This window comes from Motacilla alba, chromosome 4, assembly GCF_015832195.1.
Source record: "Motacilla alba alba isolate MOTALB_02 chromosome 4, Motacilla_alba_V1.0_pri, whole genome shotgun sequence".
Taxonomy (NCBI): Eukaryota; Metazoa; Chordata; class Aves; order Passeriformes; family Motacillidae; genus Motacilla; species Motacilla alba.
In genome coordinates, this window is record NC_052019.1 from 17,527,371 (window position 1) to 17,548,133 (window position 20,763).

General features: G+C 39.5%; 1 protein-coding gene across 10 annotated transcripts in view; it reads right to left on the minus strand.

The window, feature by feature from the left end:
* The window catches only part of PPARGC1A (PPARG coactivator 1 alpha), a 366,794-nt gene that overhangs the window by 4,376 nt on the left and 341,655 nt on the right, over positions 1 to 20,763 (minus strand). For all 10 annotated transcript variants that reach the window (XM_038135009.1, XM_038135013.1, XM_038135011.1 and 7 more), the window contains 5 exons: positions 12,793 to 13,705; positions 12,122 to 12,226; positions 11,592 to 11,712; positions 2,371 to 2,492; positions 1,865 to 2,016 (listed from right to left, as the gene is read on the minus strand). In XM_038135009.1, coding sequence (XP_037990937.1) covers positions 1,865 to 2,016; positions 2,371 to 2,492; positions 11,592 to 11,712; positions 12,122 to 12,226; positions 12,793 to 13,705 — 1,413 coding nt within the window. The remainder of the gene's footprint in view (positions 1 to 1,864; positions 2,017 to 2,370; positions 2,493 to 11,591; positions 11,713 to 12,121; positions 12,227 to 12,792; positions 13,706 to 20,763) is intronic.

Genomic DNA, 20,763 nt, shown 5'->3' on the forward strand with positions numbered 1-20,763 from the left:
ATTTTCAAGTGTTTTCTTTCTTCTGTACTCAACCCAAAGCTGATTAATTCTCTCTGTCCTGGTACCAGCTCATGAATTTTAAAGTTCATCCTGCCATTTCCTTATGCTGCTCTATCAATACTCTGCAAAATACAGGGAATGCAGTCTGAAGTACAGAAGCTCGAGCTGTCAGCAGGACGAAGTGGAAACAGTCTGCTCACAGATACTCTGGGAATCCCTCTCACAATGGAGAGAGTTGACAGGGAATACTCCCAATGATGAATAACGTTCAAGAGGGTTCCCTTCAGACAACTTACTTTAAGCCCCAGATTTTCTGAGATACAGAGATGACCTTGGCTTCCATTGCTGAAGATAAGTCAAATCAAGGCAAGACTTCAATCTGGTTTTACTGTTTTTATCAGCCTACATTTCAACAAATGCCTTGCTACCTTTTATATTTTCTACATCAACCCTGTATCTCTTCAGCAGTCAATTGCCTTTTCTTAGCTTTACATTATCTGTTTAGCAACTGAAGTGAATTATAGCATATTCATTGAGAACAATGCATATAATCTTCATAATTTATTTTGAAAAGACATCAATTGGTTAGAAAAAATGTATCTGTATTCACTTCCTACATTGTACAAAGCCGAGGGCAGCACATACAAGATTTCATTAGCACTGTGTTACAGGGTTATGAGAGATTTTAATGACTGTGGTCATTTATTCATAAAAAAAATCCACAATATCTGATTAATATAGATTCAACAGCAAAAATGTGCCTTGCTATGTAATTCAGAAAAGAGTATTTTCCATGCCTTTATTCTATTTATACAGGTATTAGGAAAGGTTTAACATTTAATGAATACTTTACATTTTAAAAGGTAATTAAATGAGAGGTGAGTTTATCCTATATTGTAATATTACAGAGGCTGTTTTGGTAGTCTGCATAGTCTCTTGACACCTATACTTAACGTCAGTATTCCTGCTGTAAGACTTTTAACTTCTCCAAAACCCTTGCAAGGGGAAGCACCATACCCTGACTCGGAGCACAGGACACAATCATACATTTTTGCCCAGGACTCAGACTCAGACAGACCCAAGTGAGTTGTCACAGCCAGCATGCACACTTGGGACTGGAGTTATCACAGCACACTGGGGGCTGGAGACTGGTATGCATAAAGCCCCACATCACTGGAACTGCAAACACCAAGACAATGGCTAAGCTTTCCACAGGTTGGAGCCTCTGACATCATGACTGGAAGGCCCTGCAAGGAGACATCTTCATACACACAGATGCTTATGCACAATTTTAAAATCACCAGTTGAGATCAGTGGCTTTTGTCATACTAAGGGTCAGATTTGGCCACAAGCTCTTCTAGCTTTCAAACTTGAGCAACTATGAATTGTGTTTAATGACTGCCCCTGGCAAATTCTGCCCATCTACAACAGAACTCATAACAAAGTAAGAATCATAATGAAGTTTTTGGGTTGAAGCATCTACTTTGTCCTCTGTTTATCTCTCATATACATAAGTGAGGTATTGGAATCAAACAGTTACAGCAGTAAATAGTAAAGTGTGTGGGAAGTTTCCATGGTGCTATCTTGTCAACTAAGAAATGTATTATTAAATACTGGGCACTTATTTTTTATAATGATGGAAATGGGCTTTAAAAGAATATTCACAGTTTGGAACATGTGAAGGAAGTCAGCTCAGATTAGTAGACTTTTAAAATTCTTACAGCAGGTGAAAACCACTTTCTTCAACACCTCTCCAATCATTTAAATGGTATCAGCAGTAAACAAAAAAAAAGCAAACCCTTAATTCTCAGGAGTTAGAAGATTCCTGTTATGTACTTCAATTCACATAGAGCAAAATACCTACCTAGGTCTGCATAGTTAGACTTGCAAAACTGCTTGCGTCCACAGAAGTACAGCTCAAAATCAGGTTCGTTTGACCTGCGTAAAGTGTATCCATTTTCAAGAGCAGCAAAGGCGTCACAAGTATAGCGGTAGGTGATGAAACCATAGCTGTCTCTGCCATTGAAAAACACAGTTGTGAACAAAAGCTGAGGAGAGTTAACACACATTAGTGTAAACCCTTCCTGAAAGCAAGAACTTGTCGGAGACCCAGCAGTGGAAATACCAGAAGTACTGCATCCATTTATCAGCATGATTGTCCTGTCATGCAGCTAAATACTTATTTCTGGGACAGGAAATTTCAACTAGCAAGATTAATAAATAAGGATGAACAAAAATAAGTAAGATTTTGAACTCAGCATGTCATCTGTCACAGGACTTATACTGGTAACTCCCATACCAGCAATCTTACTGCCATAATTTTTTGCATATGGCAGCTCTCAAACATGAAGTAATCTCAAAAGTTCCTACCCATCATCCCGCAAATTTACTGTGCACTCCTCAATTTCACCAAAAACTTCAAACCGGTCCCTCAGTTCTGTTCGGGTTGTGTCAGGTCTGATTTTACCCAGATAAATCACACGACGTTCTTCCTGTTGATAAAGAGCAACGGGGAAGGCGTTCTTTTAACAAATGTGTAATAGAGATGAACCTATACATACATGCATGCAAAGACACACACAGATGTGCAGAGGATGCATAATTATAGAAACCCTCTTTTGTGGAAGGCCTACTGCATCTTGCACGTACATGAAATAACTCTCTCCTGGAAAGCATCTAAGGTATTTAAGTGACACTACATTTGTCAGGTGGTGTGCTCCTGGAAGGTTTCAGTGATTGCTGTTACTGTTCTGTACACTGACTGATGCTTCCCTTTGTTTCCTACTGCACCTTCTTCCCTTTCACCCTTTCTACCACTTCCCCTCCTGGACTGCAAACTCTTCCAAACTAGGAGGTCCCCTTCTCTTGCCATGTATAGAATACCATGCAAAAGTCATCTTACTTGCAGAGTAGCATAAAGTAACATAATAATTGCATAAGTATACCACAGACATAAAATGTATTACAAGCATAACATTATACGCTCCTATGACTCAATAGTTGATTCATCCTGCAATCCTGTTTCACTATAATCCATACCTTTTAATAGAGGGAAAACTGTTTAAGATTGTCACCCCAGCCAAAAAACTAAGCACTACGCAGCCCCTAGCTCATTCCCTACTTTTTGGTGGGGAGATGGGGAGAAAAACCAGAAAAAGGTGAAACATCTGTATTAAGACCAGCTTAATAAATGAAACAAAGAAAGACATAATAATAGTAATAATTATAATGAAAGTAATTGTAATGAAAAGGGGAGAGAGAGGAATAAAACCCAAAAGAAACAAGTGCAGCACCTGCTGACCAACACCCAGCCCGTCGACGAGCAGTGCTCTGCCTCTCCCAGCCAACTCCCTCTGGTTTATATACTGGGCACGATGCCATATGGTATGGAATATCCCTTTGGCCACCTCAGGTCAGCTGTCCTGGCCATACTCCCTGCAACCATCTTGTGCACCTGCTCCCTGGCAGAGCACGGGAAACTGGAAAGTCCTTCATTCAGAGTAAGCACTGCTTAACAACAATTAAAACATCAATGTCTTATCAACATTAACAGTAAATCCAAAATACTGTGCTGTACCTACTGTAGCTACTAAGAAGAAAATTAACTCTATGCGAGCAGAAACCAGGACTGGGTCCAAAATTTGCCTTTTATTAAAATAAATATTTCAGGGGGAATGACAGGAAGTAAAATATATCCCACAGTCACCACTGCCTTTTGGTTTATTCAGAATAAAAACCACCTGACTGAAGACCCTAGGCCAGGGTCTCTTCTGCATGTTCTTTCAACACTTGGAACAAAGCATCAGATGCTTTTATGACAATCAAGTCGTGGTCATATCATTCCTTCCTTAGTGCAAATGCTCAGCCAAATGAGGGAAGGACTAGAAAACCCTTTAAGAGTCACTTCATGAATTTTAGGATAAACACTTCTCAGAAGGCAGAGCCATTTAATGAGCTGCAAGAAAATAAAATGGAAAAAGGAGATCTTTAAAACACTGACCTTAAGGTAACCAGGGCAAAGAAGCACCAGCTATACATGGCTTGGGTGCTCAGCCCTCCTGCCTCCGATTGCCTCTGGCCTGGCACTACTGGCCCTACTGCCCATCCCTTACACGCCCACACAGCAGTCCCATAAATCCAACCACCACCACATTCTCAGCTGGCACAAATCTGTCAGTCAGTGGAGCAATGTCAGTTTAAACCATCAACTTTGGCACCTGAGACTTGTGCGGAATTTAGGTGCCGAATGCCGAAGGAGCTACACTGACTGCTGAGAATTCATGACTATCGTAACCTGGAGGTGCCTAAAGGCTAACGGCACCTCAACTGTGCAATGCAAAAGACACTAGGGACCTAAATATAGACTTGCATTCCTGCTCAGAAACATTCTAGCCTGAAGAGACAGGTAGTTTATAGTGTTACAATTCAGATATAGCATGAAATTTATCTTTTCCATCAGTCCCTACAGAGGCATAAAGCACCAGTCACTCTTGGACCACGGACAATACAATTGAGATCAGACCAAAACACAGGTAAAACCAGAAATAATATTGATGTTGCTTCTTTTCTTGTTTGAGTATTCATTTGAGATAAAGAGACTATCATAATTCTTAGTTTGGGGTGCTGGAAATCTTGTCTTCCTATTCCCAGGAGAGCACTTTGCTCTCAGGAACTATTTAATGCAAAATAAATAAACAATTCCTGCAGCAGGAAGCCAACACTAAAATATCTGTCTCCCAACAGAAACTCCTTCTTACTAGCACATTCAGTAAACTACTTTCACTGACTCTTTTCCTGGCCTCACAAATCTCAGAGGCTAAGATCCAGTTAATCTAAGCTCCTGATAAACAAAAGTTTAAAAGTGCAGAAAGCAGAGATTCAAGAATCAAACATTCCTACCCAAATGCCCTACCCACTAAGGAATAGCACAAGAATTACCTGTGCCCCTTATGGGCCCCTGGTCAGCCCAGTGGAGTCCTTGCTTGCTCTACCAAAGTATGCATCAGCTCTCCTTAATCAGGGGGATCGGGTAAGGATCTAACTTAGACACTTGAAACTACTGCCTCTTTTGATTATGTAAGGAACCAAGGTGAGTGCCTTGATAGTCCTCTGTAACCATGCTGGGACAGACATATCCACTTTTAAATGTTACACCTTGCAAAACACAGGGTCCAAAAGCTGCCCTTGTTCTCTGCCACAGTAGTGCAGTTTGGAGAAGCTAGCATGGCTAAAAGAAGCACTTGTGATCATGGGTAGCCATACATTTAGGGCACAAGGGTACTTTCCAGACAGCTGCTGCTTTTTATCTTTGTCTCCACTGTGTCCCAGTCCACAGCCCTGACCTTCCTGACAGAGGAGTTTGGGCAGGGCTTCTGTGAACCAGGGACTGTAGAGTGCAAGCTACAGAAATCTGCATTTCTTCCATTTCCCCATTCTAATTCTGCTTACTTTCACTATGGTTGGGTGCCATAAACTTCAAAAACAGGAAAATCTGCATATGCACAGTAATTACTTTTTCAGACTGTTTTACCAAATCAAGGATTTAACCGCACTGAAACACTTGATAAGAAACAATTCCATTGATACTTGCTATTGAACCTAAATGACTGACCAGATGGAGCAGAACATAACACAGCAGACTGCCTAATATACTTTAGCTGAGATAATACATCTCAACTGAAAAAAACATAATGTTTCACTCACTGACATGGAGATTGTTATATTACAGTGTGATGGAAATATCTATTGCACACCCCTCCATAAGTCTGTCTGCATGCCTGTGCAATTTTTCCTTCTTCTATCCCTCTAATAACCTTTCTATCTCTAATATCCCTTTAAGACAACTGTAATAAACCAAAACTGAACAATTAAAAAAAAAAGCCTTTTAAAGTACTGTTAAGGGAATAAGTTAAACCTGCAAAATTAAGGAAATTCAAATTTAAAGCTGAAATGCACCATATGTCCTCCAGTGTGCACATATGAGGAGATGGGTTCAAGTATTTTTTTATTTTTTTAAACAGAGTGCCATGATGGAATAAGACACCCAAGAATACAGGATTCACACAGCATTGTCTTTGCCTTGGTTACCTTTATTATTTAAAGCAACTATGAATATTAATATTCACAGAGATGCCTTCCTTTTATTCCCATTAATAATAAGAGCTATAGAAGCCTAACAAGATTGCAACACACCTCTAAATGTTAAGGACCTTTTTTTATTAATAAGTTACATGTGTAAGTCTATATGGGCATATTAAGTAAAATGTTTACTGCAGTTGTTATAGGATATGATCGATGACTTGGAAACCTAGAGAAGGGCAGAGAAAAGCTTTTGTTTTCAATTTCATATGGGCAGAGGGAACCTGCAGGAAATACCAGAAGCTATTTGTTCATATTTCCCTCCCAAAAGTGCACATGATTTATTTTGCATTATAAGCATTACGTGTGGCCTTGTGCTCTGCCAGGTTAGAAAAAGGAGAATAGTTCAGCCAACTCCCTAAGGCCTAACATCTCTGTCTTCTTTCATAATCTTGCTCATTCTTCATGGCAGCAAAAACATTTCAATAGAAAGGTGTGGCAGAAAATCTTGGACTGACAAGCAGTATTTTAAGTCCCAAATGAAAATCCTAAAGCATTAGAATACCAAAATATGAGAAAACAAGACTGGGATACACCTTACATATCTAAGGGTCAATAAAGGAACCACTCATGCTCTAGATATTGACTGATGCTAAGGATCTTTTTGTCTTGCAAAGGATTCCTCCAAAACTTTATCTTCTTTGTGCTTTCTTATTCCTAAGTCCTTATTTCATAATTATTTCACTAAACATCATTTGATGTATTAGTTTTCCCTTGGGTTTTTTTGCTTCTTCCCCAACAGTTGTTATCTTTGCCTGCCTGTGGTGCTGCTGTTCCCATTTTTCCTACCACTTTTTGCCTGCATGTCTGTGGGGCATACCTAGTTCTCCAAGAGTCAGGTAATGCTTTATGTGAAGCTGAGAGAAGAAATCCAGGAGCATTTTAAAGCTGGGTTCTGTTATGGGCTTGTAAACGCTCTGCTGCTCACTCCAGCACAGGTGTCTGGCTGGGCACACACTCTATGCCTGTGCTGCCTCCCATGCCAAATGACTTCTCTGCCAGTAGAGACTTTAGGCCATGAAGACTTTTATCCTTAGAGCTGAAGGCCAAATACCATTTTGAAAATGTAATGGGATTGGTTGGACAGTATTGCAAAAACAGAAATGCTATGGGTGGAGATAAGCCATTAAAGCTTAAGCTTCTGATGTAATAATAATGAGAAAAAAATTATTTATATTGAGTAAAGAAAAATAGTATGGCCTGTGAGTAAGTATGAATGGCAAAAGTAAAAATCACAAAAACTGAGGGAAAAAAAATTAAACAAGATTATTATCTTGTTCAGAACAGTTCAGATACACTCCATGGTGACTGCTAGAAAAATAATGACGGACCAGTAAAACTCAAAATTTAGGTAGAAACATATACAGCAAAATTAGAGTATCTGGGATCTAGGCCATCAAGATGAGCAACAACAAAAAATCCAAACTAAATATACAACATACATTGAATCCTTCATAAGTGAAAATGCATTCTATTATAGGATAACTCTTGTTTTAGACTTTTGAGAAGGCAGGCACTCATTTATGAAACCACCTTTCTCTTGCCTTCCTGTTTTAGAGCAATTTATTTTCTTTGAAACCATGTGTTTCTTTCTGATACAGTGGCCTCACAGCACATTTATCTTTTTATGTCTGTAAGCTCTCTGGGACTGGGACTCTCGATACTTGTCTCATAAAGGCTGCCAGCATTTAGGAATGAAAACTGGTAATGTTAATTGTAATTTTCTACTTGAGTATAACCTGATTTTGTTACACCTCTTGGCAGTAGCCAGTGCACACAGTAAATGAGCTGCATGAAGGATGTGACACTAAGTCAGCATCATGGCCAGAGTGGCAGAGTAGCAGAGAGCCACAACATCAAGCTGCTCATCAGACAGCTTAACCTCCAGCTCTGGTGCACCATATCAATGAGGAATAACCACTTAGTGACTCCAGAACTGGAATGGGCTAACTATTTCTGGTGCCATGCTTCGAAAAGTATTTGCCACATGGCCTAATGAACTGCTGCAGTAAAAGCCCACACATCTCAGAAATTTCCTGAAGTGTATTAGAAGAAAAAAGGGGTCCTAAGGCCTCTTAGCAAATCACTGTGGTCTGCCTTGGTTGGGGCTTGGATGCGAGTTTCTACAAAGCACTAAGTAGACTCTGCTGTCCTGCAGTGCTCCTCAAGTCATAGTCCATGTGTCTCCAGTATCATCTGGCTTATGTGGTTAAGCAATGGTGGCAGACCATTCTTATGTTCAGTGAGGATCCATTCTAAAAAAATCCCTATGACCTGGTGAAATAAAACAAAACAAGATCAAACTAAACTATTCTAACATTTGGTCAATTAGGAAAGGAATCACAATCAAAAGTATAAATCAGTGAATAAATGAACGACTGACAAAAATATTTTTTTTAACTCTCTAAGTACCTTGTAGACTCAGCCCATATTTTTCAGGCATGCCTGCTCAAAATTAAGACTTCAATCCACAAAAAAAGGCACTGAATCTCCAGCAACGGGAGAGGAGGAAGGAAGAAAAAGACGAGAAGAATATCACAGTACCTTTTGAAGTCAAACCACCTGTATACACTTATAAGTCTAGACAGGAATTCAGGAATCTATACAGGAAAATACTATCCCAGGCTTCTAGCTCAGAATATTCTACAGCAAAGGTGGTGTGTACGAAACTGAAGGGTCAGCGTTCAAACATGCTTGTGCCATACAGCATGAGCACAGACTTCTAAAACCTAAGCCTGTGCTTCTAAGCCTCCTCAGCACTCTGTTAATATGTCTTCACATCTGCCAAAATACAAGCTGCCTGCACAATCAGAGGGCATTGATTCACATATGGTTTTGACAGATTAAAAGATGTTAACTTTTTTTTTTCTCATTTCTTTTTCCTAGGTTTTCCATGTCTGTTGTCCCACAGAGAATAATTCTAGATACTGCTTCCCCAATACCTAATGACTTTTGGCTCTGTCACAACTTGTGCTCCTTTTTTACTGTGCATCCTTTCTACAACTAACTCTTGAGATCTCAGAGCAGTGCTTCTCATGAAGAAAGTCACCTGCCCTGTGTAATAACTGAGGCATTAGTACTGCCCAATCTTTGGGCCACTCTTCTAACAGTATCTGCTAGTATATGGCCATAAATCAGATCTGGCAGCACGAGAATGGGCTAGAAAGAAAATAAAAAAATTCCCCAATAGAGAGAGCAAAGAAATCTAAATTTATGGGACTGTAGAAAGAGCTCAGGAAACAAAGAGAGGACATTCTTGTGGCTGAACAATAAATGAGTTGTGTCCCTCAAGATTGAAAAGAGTAACACAAAAAAGACTCATAAACCAAAAGGCATAAGAAAAAGAGCAGAGAACGCTAGAAATAATACAAATTTTGTCACTGAATTAATGAGATTGGAAATCCTCTTTCTCTGCTGTCTCCTAATCCTTACCTGTTTTCACAGGGTAAAAACAGCACAATTCAATACAGACTTTTAAAGTAAAAGTGCTGGTAGGCTTTGGATAAAGGAGTTAATAGGACTTAATCTACATTTCCTGCAGAACTCACACAAATGACTGGATTTTAGATTTTTTGCCATGTTCTCTTAATTGATATTTATTTTTAGTTTTGATTTATTTATATTTATTAATAAATAATTCTATTAAGTTAATTATAATCAAAATTATCACTTTAGAAAGAAAATAAATTCAGCCTTGGTTTTGAATTGTCTAGAATTTTTAATGCAGTATGATGCAGCATATCTGGAGCTTTTTAAGTTTCTTTTCTTTCTTTTTTCCTTTTCTCTTGATTAGCTACTTGCCAAATATTTGTTTGTTTTAAACTAGATCAAATTTTCTACCTCTTCAGCAGGATTCATGTTTATTTATATGGGTAAGGTACAGTAATTGAGAAGTAGCAAGATACACCCATGACAGAAGTCTACTTGAATCTCTAATTTGTGGTTGCTCTAAGCGAGAATAGCAAGTGTAAGTTACGATTGCTGGAAGGTAGTGTTCATCTCTAAGCAGATGGAAGCCAGATATCTTAAAACTAACTGCAACAATTGACTTAAATATGGCCCTGTCTGAAGCCAAACAAAATTATTCCATTGCCATCACTGCGTTTCAGAGCAGCACAGCAGAGCATGTTATAGCTCTAAATCTTGTGCTTTACAAAATACACCTATCACCCACACTTTGTAGATAGGATACCTGAAATGGAGAAAAGTGAAATGATTTGCAGAAGCTCACTAAGAACAACAGTAGCAGAGACAAAAAGCAGACCATAAAGTTTCTGTTCACTCCCAGACCTCCTCATTGCTGTAGACTATGCCCGTCTCTGTCAATCTCTACACACTCCAGGCTCTGTAGGTGCATTAGGAGAAATACTGCCAAGTGAGTGACAAATCACCTTTTGCTACAAAGTCCACTAATGTCACCGCGAAAAAGACCTATTAATTTTGGTGACCTCTGGACACCAAAAACCTAGGAATGAAGATGAAGTATCCTGGTCTGTACCAGGTCATGCAAGAGCCAGAGCACAGCCAGAACAGCCATGGAGGTACAACCAAGTGGAAAGAGTAGGACACAGAAAATCAAAATGTTAACGTGACCCACCAAATAGGCTTAGCAACTTTTACAGCAACAGATTTACAGCAGCTCCCAGTTTAATTTATCAAAATGCAGTTGTTAATGGGGAATTCAAAAGGGGAAAAAGTCACCCGTTCATTTATTAGCCATCCCTCCTTCTGTCCTACTGCTACAACAGCCAAGATAGTTGCTTATCCCCACATGGGTTATTTTCTTTACTTCAGGTATTTCAGCTGTTTCTTGGAGAACACTGATGAACAAATTAATTAAATAATACATATTCATTACGAGAGGGCCAGTGCTAAGTGACATTTCTAAACTGCATCTTGTCTACAGACTATTTTGCTAAAAATAACTTAAAAAATTAACTAAATCACAGACCCTGAAGAAATTATTATTCAGGCCAAGTCTTTGGATCCCAGTTTTGAGTTCTGTTGTCTGCACCCTCTGTATAGACAATTACAGCCACTCTGAGAGTTCAGAAATTGGTATATCACCTGACGCCTTATTTTGTGTGTGTCTGGTAGGTGAAATACAGCATAAAAGACAGGTTCACTCACATATCTGTATAAGAAATAGATTAGTTCTCTCTACTAGTGTACTGTCTGGGATGACCCCTTTCTTTAGTAAATTCTCTTAGCTGTTCATTGTGAAAACCTGGAGAGTTGCAATTTATAGAACCTGAAAAAATTAGTAGTGTGACACCAAAGCAGAAATTATTATGAAAACACATATTTGCTTAATATGAAAAATATTAAGAAATACACGGAAGCAAATTTTTCTATTTTTATAAAAAAGAAATAAAGTCTGAATTCTAGCATTAGAATCCATGAAAAGAAACAGAGATCTATTGCAATATGAAAGTTATCTTTACAGTGCTTACAATTGCTTTCTGCCTCTGTCTCTCTCTTTGCTTGGCCCTTTCAGATTCCCGTTTTTCATACTCTTTGCGGTATTCTTCCCTCTTCAGCCTTTCATGCTGATATTCCTCATAGCTGTCATATCTAGGAAACACAACTTAGTCATCAAATCAAGCACCTGCATTTGTGAATTAAAATTAGAAATACAATTTCTGGAATGCTTTACTATCCCAGGCAGTTAGAGAAAGGACCAGCGGAAATGGCCTCAAACTCCACCAGAGGAAGTTCAGGTTGGACACCAGGAAGAATTTCTTTGCTGGAAGGGTGGTTAGGCATTGGAATGGGCTGCCTAGGGAATTGGTGGAGTCACCATCCCTGGAAGTGGTCAAGAAACGAGTGGACGTGCTGTGGTTTAGGCGATGTGGTGGTGCTTAGCCAAAGGTTGGACTCAATGATCTCAGGGGTCTTTTCCAGCCTTAAAGATTCTGTGACTCTACAATTATCTCCGGAGGACCAGCTGCAAAGCATACCAAATGCAGGCCGAAGGTACTACCTGGGTCTGCGACTGTACGGTGATCTGGACCGCGATCTTCCACCTAAGGGAGAACTTCTGTATGCTCGGTGTCTACAGTGGCTGGACTCACAATAGCAACAAGATCTGCAGGAAGGAAACACATTCACCTCTGTCATTCCACTTGAGTCTATTGACACCATTTTCTACCTCTCCCCTGAACTTACAATTTCTTCTAAGCTACCTGTGGGATTTTCCCGTGACAGTTTGCAATCTCCTAGTCAACCTAAGGGGCCTCAAGTGATTTCTCCCCTCCTGGCCCTTCAGTAATTTTCCTTATTGAGGCTAACACAGAGCAGACAGTCAGCCATTGTCAACTCCATCTGATAGAGGCCGTAGCATGATTGGCATCAGGCAGCTCACAGATAATGGGGAAGGTTAGTTGTGTACATCTCTCACCAATTGCTCTGCCTCTGACCTGACTGCCTCCGCTCAGAAGGTGTAAACCTGGCAAATTCAAAGGATATTGGAAACAAGTGTTTCTGTAGCAAACTTGTAACCTTCAGAGTTAATCAGCTCAGGAGCAATAGAATGAGTTGCACTGGATTAAGTAATTTCTTGCTTTCTTTTTCTTTCTTTCCCGTAAATTTCTTACTGTTTTTGCTCTTTGTCTTATTACTACAATGATCATACACGAATTTGCTGTACCATACCTTGAAGAGGATCTACTACAGGGCGACCTTGATCTCGATCGGGAATATGGAGAACGGGAACAAGACCTGCGTTGAGGAAAGGACCTTGATCTAGAGCGTGTCCTTTGGGATCTTTGAGAAAATAAGGATTTGGGTGGAGACACTGAATCTCTGCATGGAGAGTTAAAAGAAGAGCAAGAAGGTGATACATCAAATAATGAATAGGCTTGTGTCCCATCCCAAGGGTAGCATAGTTTATCACTTTCATCTTCACTGTCATCAAACAGACCATCCATTGCTAGTCCTGAATTTATAAACATAGGTAGTTTGGAGAATTGTTCATTACTGTAATCACTGTCCCTTAGTTCTCTGCTCTTATCTGCTTCTTCATCAAAAACAGCTTGGCTGGGGTGACCAAAATGCTTATTCAGTTCAGCCCGAATTTCCTGGTCTTGGAGCTGTTTTCTGTTATTACCATGGGATCCCTGCTTATTTGTCTGTAAAGTCTCTTTCTTGAAATACTGGTCTTGTTCTAAAGAAGAACAAATCTGACACTGCCACCCAGGTGAAGAATCCTTAAATTCTGGTTGTCTGGAGTCCTGAAGTTCCTGGGATATTTTAATGTGTATTTCCGATTTTGAATTCACAGATTGACAGTAGTCATGGTCACCAAACAGCCGCAAACTGGGCCGTTTTGTCTTTCTCTCCTCATGTCCACTGGACAGTACTGTAGTCTTGCCAAGCTGTGTGTACAGCTCAGACTGGTCTGGACCCTTCTTGATTGGGTTATTTCCTGGAGAACCGGAAGACTCACTATAGCGGGGCTTTTTTGAAGGTGGTACAACAGTCTTGCATGATGACTTCAGTTTAGGTGAAGTCCTAAAAGGATTATCTTGGTTGGCTTTATGAGGAGGGGTCGTAGGTGGAGTTAGGCCTACAGGGAGTAAAAGGAGGTACAGAATGCTTTTAAGCACACATACAATGTTTATAAAGGTGGCTCATATGCTTCTTAAAATAGATACAAAGCAAGACCCATTTTATGTCACTTCAACACTGCCAATACTGAGAATAAAACTACCAAAGGTCTGGTAACAACAATAGCAACAATACTAATGCATCGCCATCAATCTCCAGCTTAATTTCTGCCCTTCCCCTTCCTCCATGACATCCGCCCCTCTCTCTGTAGGTTTTGATAGAAAAGATCAAGAGATAAAATCCCAAAGACATTTTTGTTAAATACAAAATAGATTTTGATGTAGAAATGAGAAGTCAAAAGACTGGCACCATCAAAAACATAAAGAACCTAGCAAAGAAGAACCTGGATAAAAGCGGCCAAGAGAAATAAATGAGTGATACCAAAGGACGGAGAACTTGAATGCAATGAAATACAGCAACCCTAGTTCAGTAGCAATGACTCTTTGTTTCCAGAGTTCATTAACCATTGAGAACGTATGTCTAATACACTCCTTGAGCATAATTGATACATTTTGCCTGAAATGTGGTTCTGCAACTGAAACCCAAATGAACAATAACACAACCACAAGTGTAATGAACCTTCGCATTTAGAACTGAATCGTGGTGAGAATCATGCAGTAGGGAGTAAAAATGAAACAGGTAAGTCTTAGTATTAGTTATTAGGTTAGTATTAGTATCAGATTAGCATTCAATGACTAAATATATTGCTAACTAACAGGATTATTTACATAACTGTAATAGATTGTATCACTGTGATGAGACAAAATTGCAGGAAGGACTACAGCACATTCCAGTAATGCCTGGGAACTGAAGCAGCATCTTCCCACTATTGTTATAAGGGTAGAATATAACTTTCAATATTTTCTACAGAAATAATAGAATTTCTTCAGACTTTACAGAAGGATAATCCCAGACATCAGGGCAGAGTAACAGCAAAGAGCAGACACTGTTCAGGAAATAATTTCTCTTCAGGATGGTACTTAGTATGTTAGGTTTGAAAAATTTGCCTCTGTCCAATTGAAACTAATATAATTTAGTAATATATGCCTAAAATTTAACAAAATAGATGGAGATGCAGGAGTTCTCCAAGGTAATTCAGACCATCCCTAAGCAATCCAGAGGCTCATGCTGTCCAATACTTTTAGCCCAAGCAATGAGCTTTCCATAGTTCTTAAGCAAGAATGAAAAGAGTGGGCAGACAGAGTTACGGGAAATGTGTGCTTCAAACATGGTTATAGAGCTCTGGTTTGTATTTTTAAACACGCAACACAGCTCAGCAGATCAATGCAAATGGAACATGTTTTATACTGTTTGCTGTAAAGAAGGAAAAGTGTCCATCAATGCACAGTGCTCCCTAAGGAGCATAAATGGAGACTGGGAGTCCCACTGCATTATCTGCAATGAATTTCTTTCAGAAAATAAGAAAATAGAAGTACCAAGGCATGAATACTTGATGTGAGAGACACTCTTGATTTTGTCTGAATGTTTGGAAAAAATGGTCATGAGCTACCCACAGCTATGTAAAGATTTTGCCTAATGCCACAAAATTCAAGGAAACTGAGGCAAAGATTATGGTACCTAAAATATTAGTTACCCCAAATTTAAATTTAATACTAAAAAAACTTTGTGTAGTCATCACTGTTAAATTATCTCTTCCAGGTCTTCAATTTTTTTCTTTCTTCTTCCTAAAAATTCACTTGAGACAGCCCTAACTATTTCTTACCTTGTGCACCTCCTCACTGACAAATATTTTTGACTACCAAGTGAATTTTTGCTGAAATTAAGAGAACGGTCCTATTCAAAAATCTGCAGTAATACTTTCAAAGTTAAGGCTTCAGGCTCAGATTGAACAAATACTTCAGTAAACAGCTTTCTAGAAAAAAAAATTTAAATGACACTTGTGAGATTATACAGTCCATAAGAAATTCTGGGGTTAGTTACTGGGTTTTTGGATGTAGTTTGAAACAAAGAATTGAACAAAAATACAACGACTCCACAATGAACATGTATATATAAGAATTTCAGGCAAAGAAACCCCAGAGATAATCCAATATTCAAAATAAAATCTTATTTCAAATTCCACTTCTTTAAAGTATGTCCTGGAATTAAGCAAGTAAAACATATAGTATAACATTTCCAGAATCCTGACAAAGTGCCCAGTAACCCAGCAGTCTTCAGAAAAGGCCGGGGGGTGGGGGGAGGTTGGGAAACTACCAAAAAAACCCCTCACGAAAGTACAGCCTGAGCTAAATTTACTGGCACTTCCCTTGCTGGCAGAACAGGGCTGGGACAGCCTAAGAAAGGGCTTCGTCATGGCATTCTGGCTTTTTTCCTGGATTTTAGCAGAAGGAGGAAGTGCACAGGCAAGTAGGAACAGATAAAAGATGGAAAATGTTCATTTAACTTTTGAACAAACCTACACTGGGCCATGGAGGAGGGAATGAAGTTTTGAATACATGTCACCACTCCAAGTCCACCTCCAGAGTGCCCCTGACCCACCTCCAAACGGTGAATTCTGAGAAAACCAGTTGGCTGCACACTTGTTCATCTTCACTCTAATCCCTGGTAATCTTCACCGAGGGCCACGATCCCACATCAACAGCATTACAATATTCTGTAACCCCTGGATTATCTCACACGCACTGATTTCTGCCCAATGTGTACATTTAGGCATTGACAGTACAAGGTATATTCTGTACTCTCTCTTGAACTTAGCAGGTTTTGACAGATTTATGGAAGGACAGATGGCCATTACAGGCTGAAGGCTGACAAGAGGCAGTTCAGAGCATTGTTAACACACTTGCACAAACTCTCAGCAGTGCAGCACTGTGCAGAATGTAATTCAGACTATAGCTTTTTTATTGCTGCCTATTTTCTTTTGTCAAAAGAGCCTGCTGTGCACAGCAACAAATGGCTGCCATTACCCAGAATGTAATGGGTGTCAGACAAATCACGTAACACAAACAATCAAGAGTATGTAGGTCATATTTCAACAGAGCACAACCTTAGCAATATTTATGATTACTGCATTGAAATGTGCTCTATAATAAACAAGTACCTCTACATCACTCACACTTATGTACTTCTGCACAGCAAATCTGTTAGAAGTGGTACATACTCTACAATCATCCCCCTTAAACAGTCTTTTTTCTTTTTAAAGTAAAAGGCAAGTATTTTTTCATGACATGCTATAAAACCATTTTCTTTGCAGGGACTTTTCCTTAATTGAATAGCTTTGGTAAATGGTACGTTTGCACTTTGCCTTCCTCTGTCTATATACTACGAACTCACTCAGTAATCTTATGCTAGAAAACAGCATATATCAAATTGCCAGCACTGCTGCCAAAGCAGCACCATCCTCCCTGTGTTTGTGCAACAAAAGGTGTTTGCATATGTGCCAACTCTGCCACCTTGGCCAAGCAACTTCTTTCTAGAAAGTCTCTGGGAGGGTGAATGTACTTTTGATACATTCCAAAACTCCACTTTAAAAAAAACTCGTAGTGTTACTCATTTAGCACAGCTAGGTTGATGAGCAGAAATTAAGGGAGTGCCTTTCATTAAAAGTGACATCTGGACTTGTTAGGTCTGATTTTCAGTACTGTTTTAGGAAGACACAGATATTTCTAAATCTCTACGGTAACTCAGCATTCCAATGCTTGATGATGTTTGCTGTGTTTTGAGGAGGCTGATAATTAGTGTCTTTTGGGGAACACAGCTCTGGAACCTTTCTACATGTGCACTGGGCTTTTGAGAGGCATTGAAAACGAATTCTTTCGTACCGTTTGAGTTTGAAAATGGATTGTCAAGGGAAACATTATTTAAGGCCACTTTAAAAACTGACCACAAGATAACAGCTCAATTCAGTAGAAGAGTGTTTGTATGGCACTAGATTGCAGAAGCTAGGAAAATGTAATAAACGTAAATAGTCATCATATAATAAAAAAACTACATGCTTGTTGAATATTCAGTTTAATCCTGTTGTCAGTGCTGCAGAGAATAAACATAGATGCCTGAAAACATCAAATAATTCACTAGATTTTATTCCCCCTGGACAACGCTCTCCATCTCACATCTCATTTTATCAGAAATCCTTCTGAGATCAATGAAGTTCTCAGATGACAGATTTTAAGTATTTGTTTTGACAAATAAGAGGTAACACAAATCTAGAGGTGGGCAAATAGTATGTTATCAGTATCCTCAACAATGGTCACAAATTCCAAATTACTCTTCCACTTGATTGTGCACATCAGCTTTTCTGATGACAGAAAATAAAGCTTTTTCTGCCATTTTTCAGAAAAAACAAATCTTTCCCCCAAGACTAGTGAGCAGTTTTACACTACAATAAATTATAGGGATCTGTATCAAATTAGAGACTTCTCACCAAGAGGGTGGAAATAATCTTCTAGTTACTGATCAAGCCATAAGCACGTAAACCAACTTCAGGTACTTAAATGGTGGCTCTGAGTATTTAGATGTGAAAGTTTAAGACACAGGGAACAGAGAGAGATTAATTAGAAGCCATGCTATCTAACATCTGGCATTCAGAAGTTTGTCTAAGACAATCAAAAGTCTAGAACAATCACTGAGGAGCCCTTGACTGCCAAGACAAACACTGCCACCTCCAGAAGGTGAGTCATCCTCCCAGCCCCTGTGCATGCACAATCCCGTCTGTCCCCGCCCCACCCTCCCCCTCATTCTGACTGCTAACAAAGAGGAAAGAGGTGACACAGAACCACCCCAAATTTCTGGACACTGGAGAGGTGCAATCCCATGGGCTCTCAGCAAGGCACTGGCAATGCAGATGGCTGTGGAAACAGAGATGCACCTCTTCCGACTCTCTTACTCAGAAGACTCATCTGACACAGGAATTTCATTCACTGCATTATCATTTCCTATCATTCCCTCCATATCACCATGTTCTGGTCCAGCTTCCTTAGAATAATCAGCTTCAAGAGATAGGACTTTATCACTTACTTCCAGTGTACTGAAAGAATTCTTATGTGTGGCATGAAAACACTTCAAAGAATATTTGTTCCTTGTAATTTGATAAATCGATGTTTTGGCAGTTTTAGGGAGGACAAAGTTACACTCATGACTACTAACAAATCTGTTGTAAAGCAAGATATAGCACTGGCAAGAGAATGGCTTCAGTTTGACTTTAGATACATGAATCCAAAATGTGTGTGTGACGAAGATTGATGGCTCATGTGGTAAATGTTTTTATTTATTTATTTTTCTGGTCTATAGTTAATTCATCAGTGAGGGAAGCAATGTTGTTTTCAGCAGAGAGATCAAGGGAGTTGCTATTTATATTAAAATACTTTGTGCTTCAATAGTGCAAGCAGCACTGCTAATGGTCTTTTCAATTCAGTAGTGAGATCAAGGTAACTCCTATTTAAATTATAATAAATAGTGCTTGTATGGTGCAAGCTGCCCTATATAAGGACAATGAGCAATGCGGTTATCTGGATATAATTTGGAGTTGCCAGGGTTCTCACTAAAGAACTTCAAGGTATTATTAATCACTACTGCCACTACTTTTTTCCTTATTTTATTTTTGGTTGTTTTTTAAACTGAAGTGGGTCCCAATTCTGCCATGGTTTACACCCATATGCTTACACACATACGCTGTAAGTTCTTCAGTACTCCAGGCTGTTTCTATTATGTACTTTGCTTCCAGCACAAGCAGACTCAGGACACAAAACTACTGCAGTACAAATTACTTAAAAAGCAAGACATGCATATTTTTATAGATTCACATACATACATACATGAATATAAAAATAAAAACTATGTGCATATGCAGGCAGAGATTAAAAGAGCTACTGCCTGATCTCCTGAAATCTCCTCAACAGACATTGTGAAGACCAGAGCAAGTGCAACATGAAGTCCAAGAGCCACCATTATGTACACTGCTTGGTAACACTGCCCAGCTCCCTGGCCACAGAGCACTCCAATTCTTATTCTTCCGGAATATCATCAGGTTATTTCCTAGCTAACTTGTTTTACTTCTCGAGGGGAAAAGAAATCACAGAATCATAGTAGAGCATTCCTGTTCACATATGTGGCCAGTTGTGCTGTTTCCCAGCTTCTGTTGTTTTTTTTTAATGCACCAGTTCTCCTGATTATGTTTTCCAAGCAACTACAGAGCTGTTTTGTTTTCTCCTCTGTGCACAGCTGATGGAGCGGAATGAATTTGGTAATACCAAGACCATTCTTGCTGCCACTATGGAAGTAATACTAGAGGACTATCCAGGGGTCAGACTGACTCCCAATTTCTGTCTAGTCAGCTGATGGGAAAAGCAGGCTGCTGACTTTTTGGCTGGGAGAAAACACTGCTTCCTTCAGTGATTTCAACGGCTGCTTGTACCACTCTGCTGTAGTCACCTCATCTGCCCCTTTCTGTTGGCAGCACTAAGCACTGACTTATCCATGTGCTTACAAATGGGCGCTCCTGTGCAGACTTGCTGTCCAGTAGCGATGGAAGAGGCTTCTCCATGCTTCACTCCACTTCACTTCACTTCACTTCCTGGCACTGTACAGGATTATCCTCCTGCATATAGTGGAGGATATGCCAGTTTATGTCGGTCTCGCAAAATGAAGATATACAGGAAGAATGCTTCCTTTTGCCATGAGAGGAATGACTAAGACTGCAGGCTTCCAGGAGACAGCAGGGAAAAGTGTTCATGTTTTAGTGCTGAACTAATGAAAAAATTTCTGAAAAAGTAAAATGATGTGTAGGAAGGTGAAAGCCCAGTGCACCTGTCCAAACCAAGCCTGGGCCTGCTGCCACTGAATTCAGGAGCACCAAGCTAGTTTGTGGTACCAAAGACATATTTTGCAATATACCCCTTCCCCCTCAATGCTAGAGATCAGATAGTTTACAATCTACTGCTATCCTGAGAGAAGCACATGCCAAGTACATCTCTTATTTTTCAATATTACACAACTGAGAAAGAAAATGGTCTTGGCAATAGCTCAGGAGGATCTCAGTGTGTTCTTTTGTGCTCAGCTCTG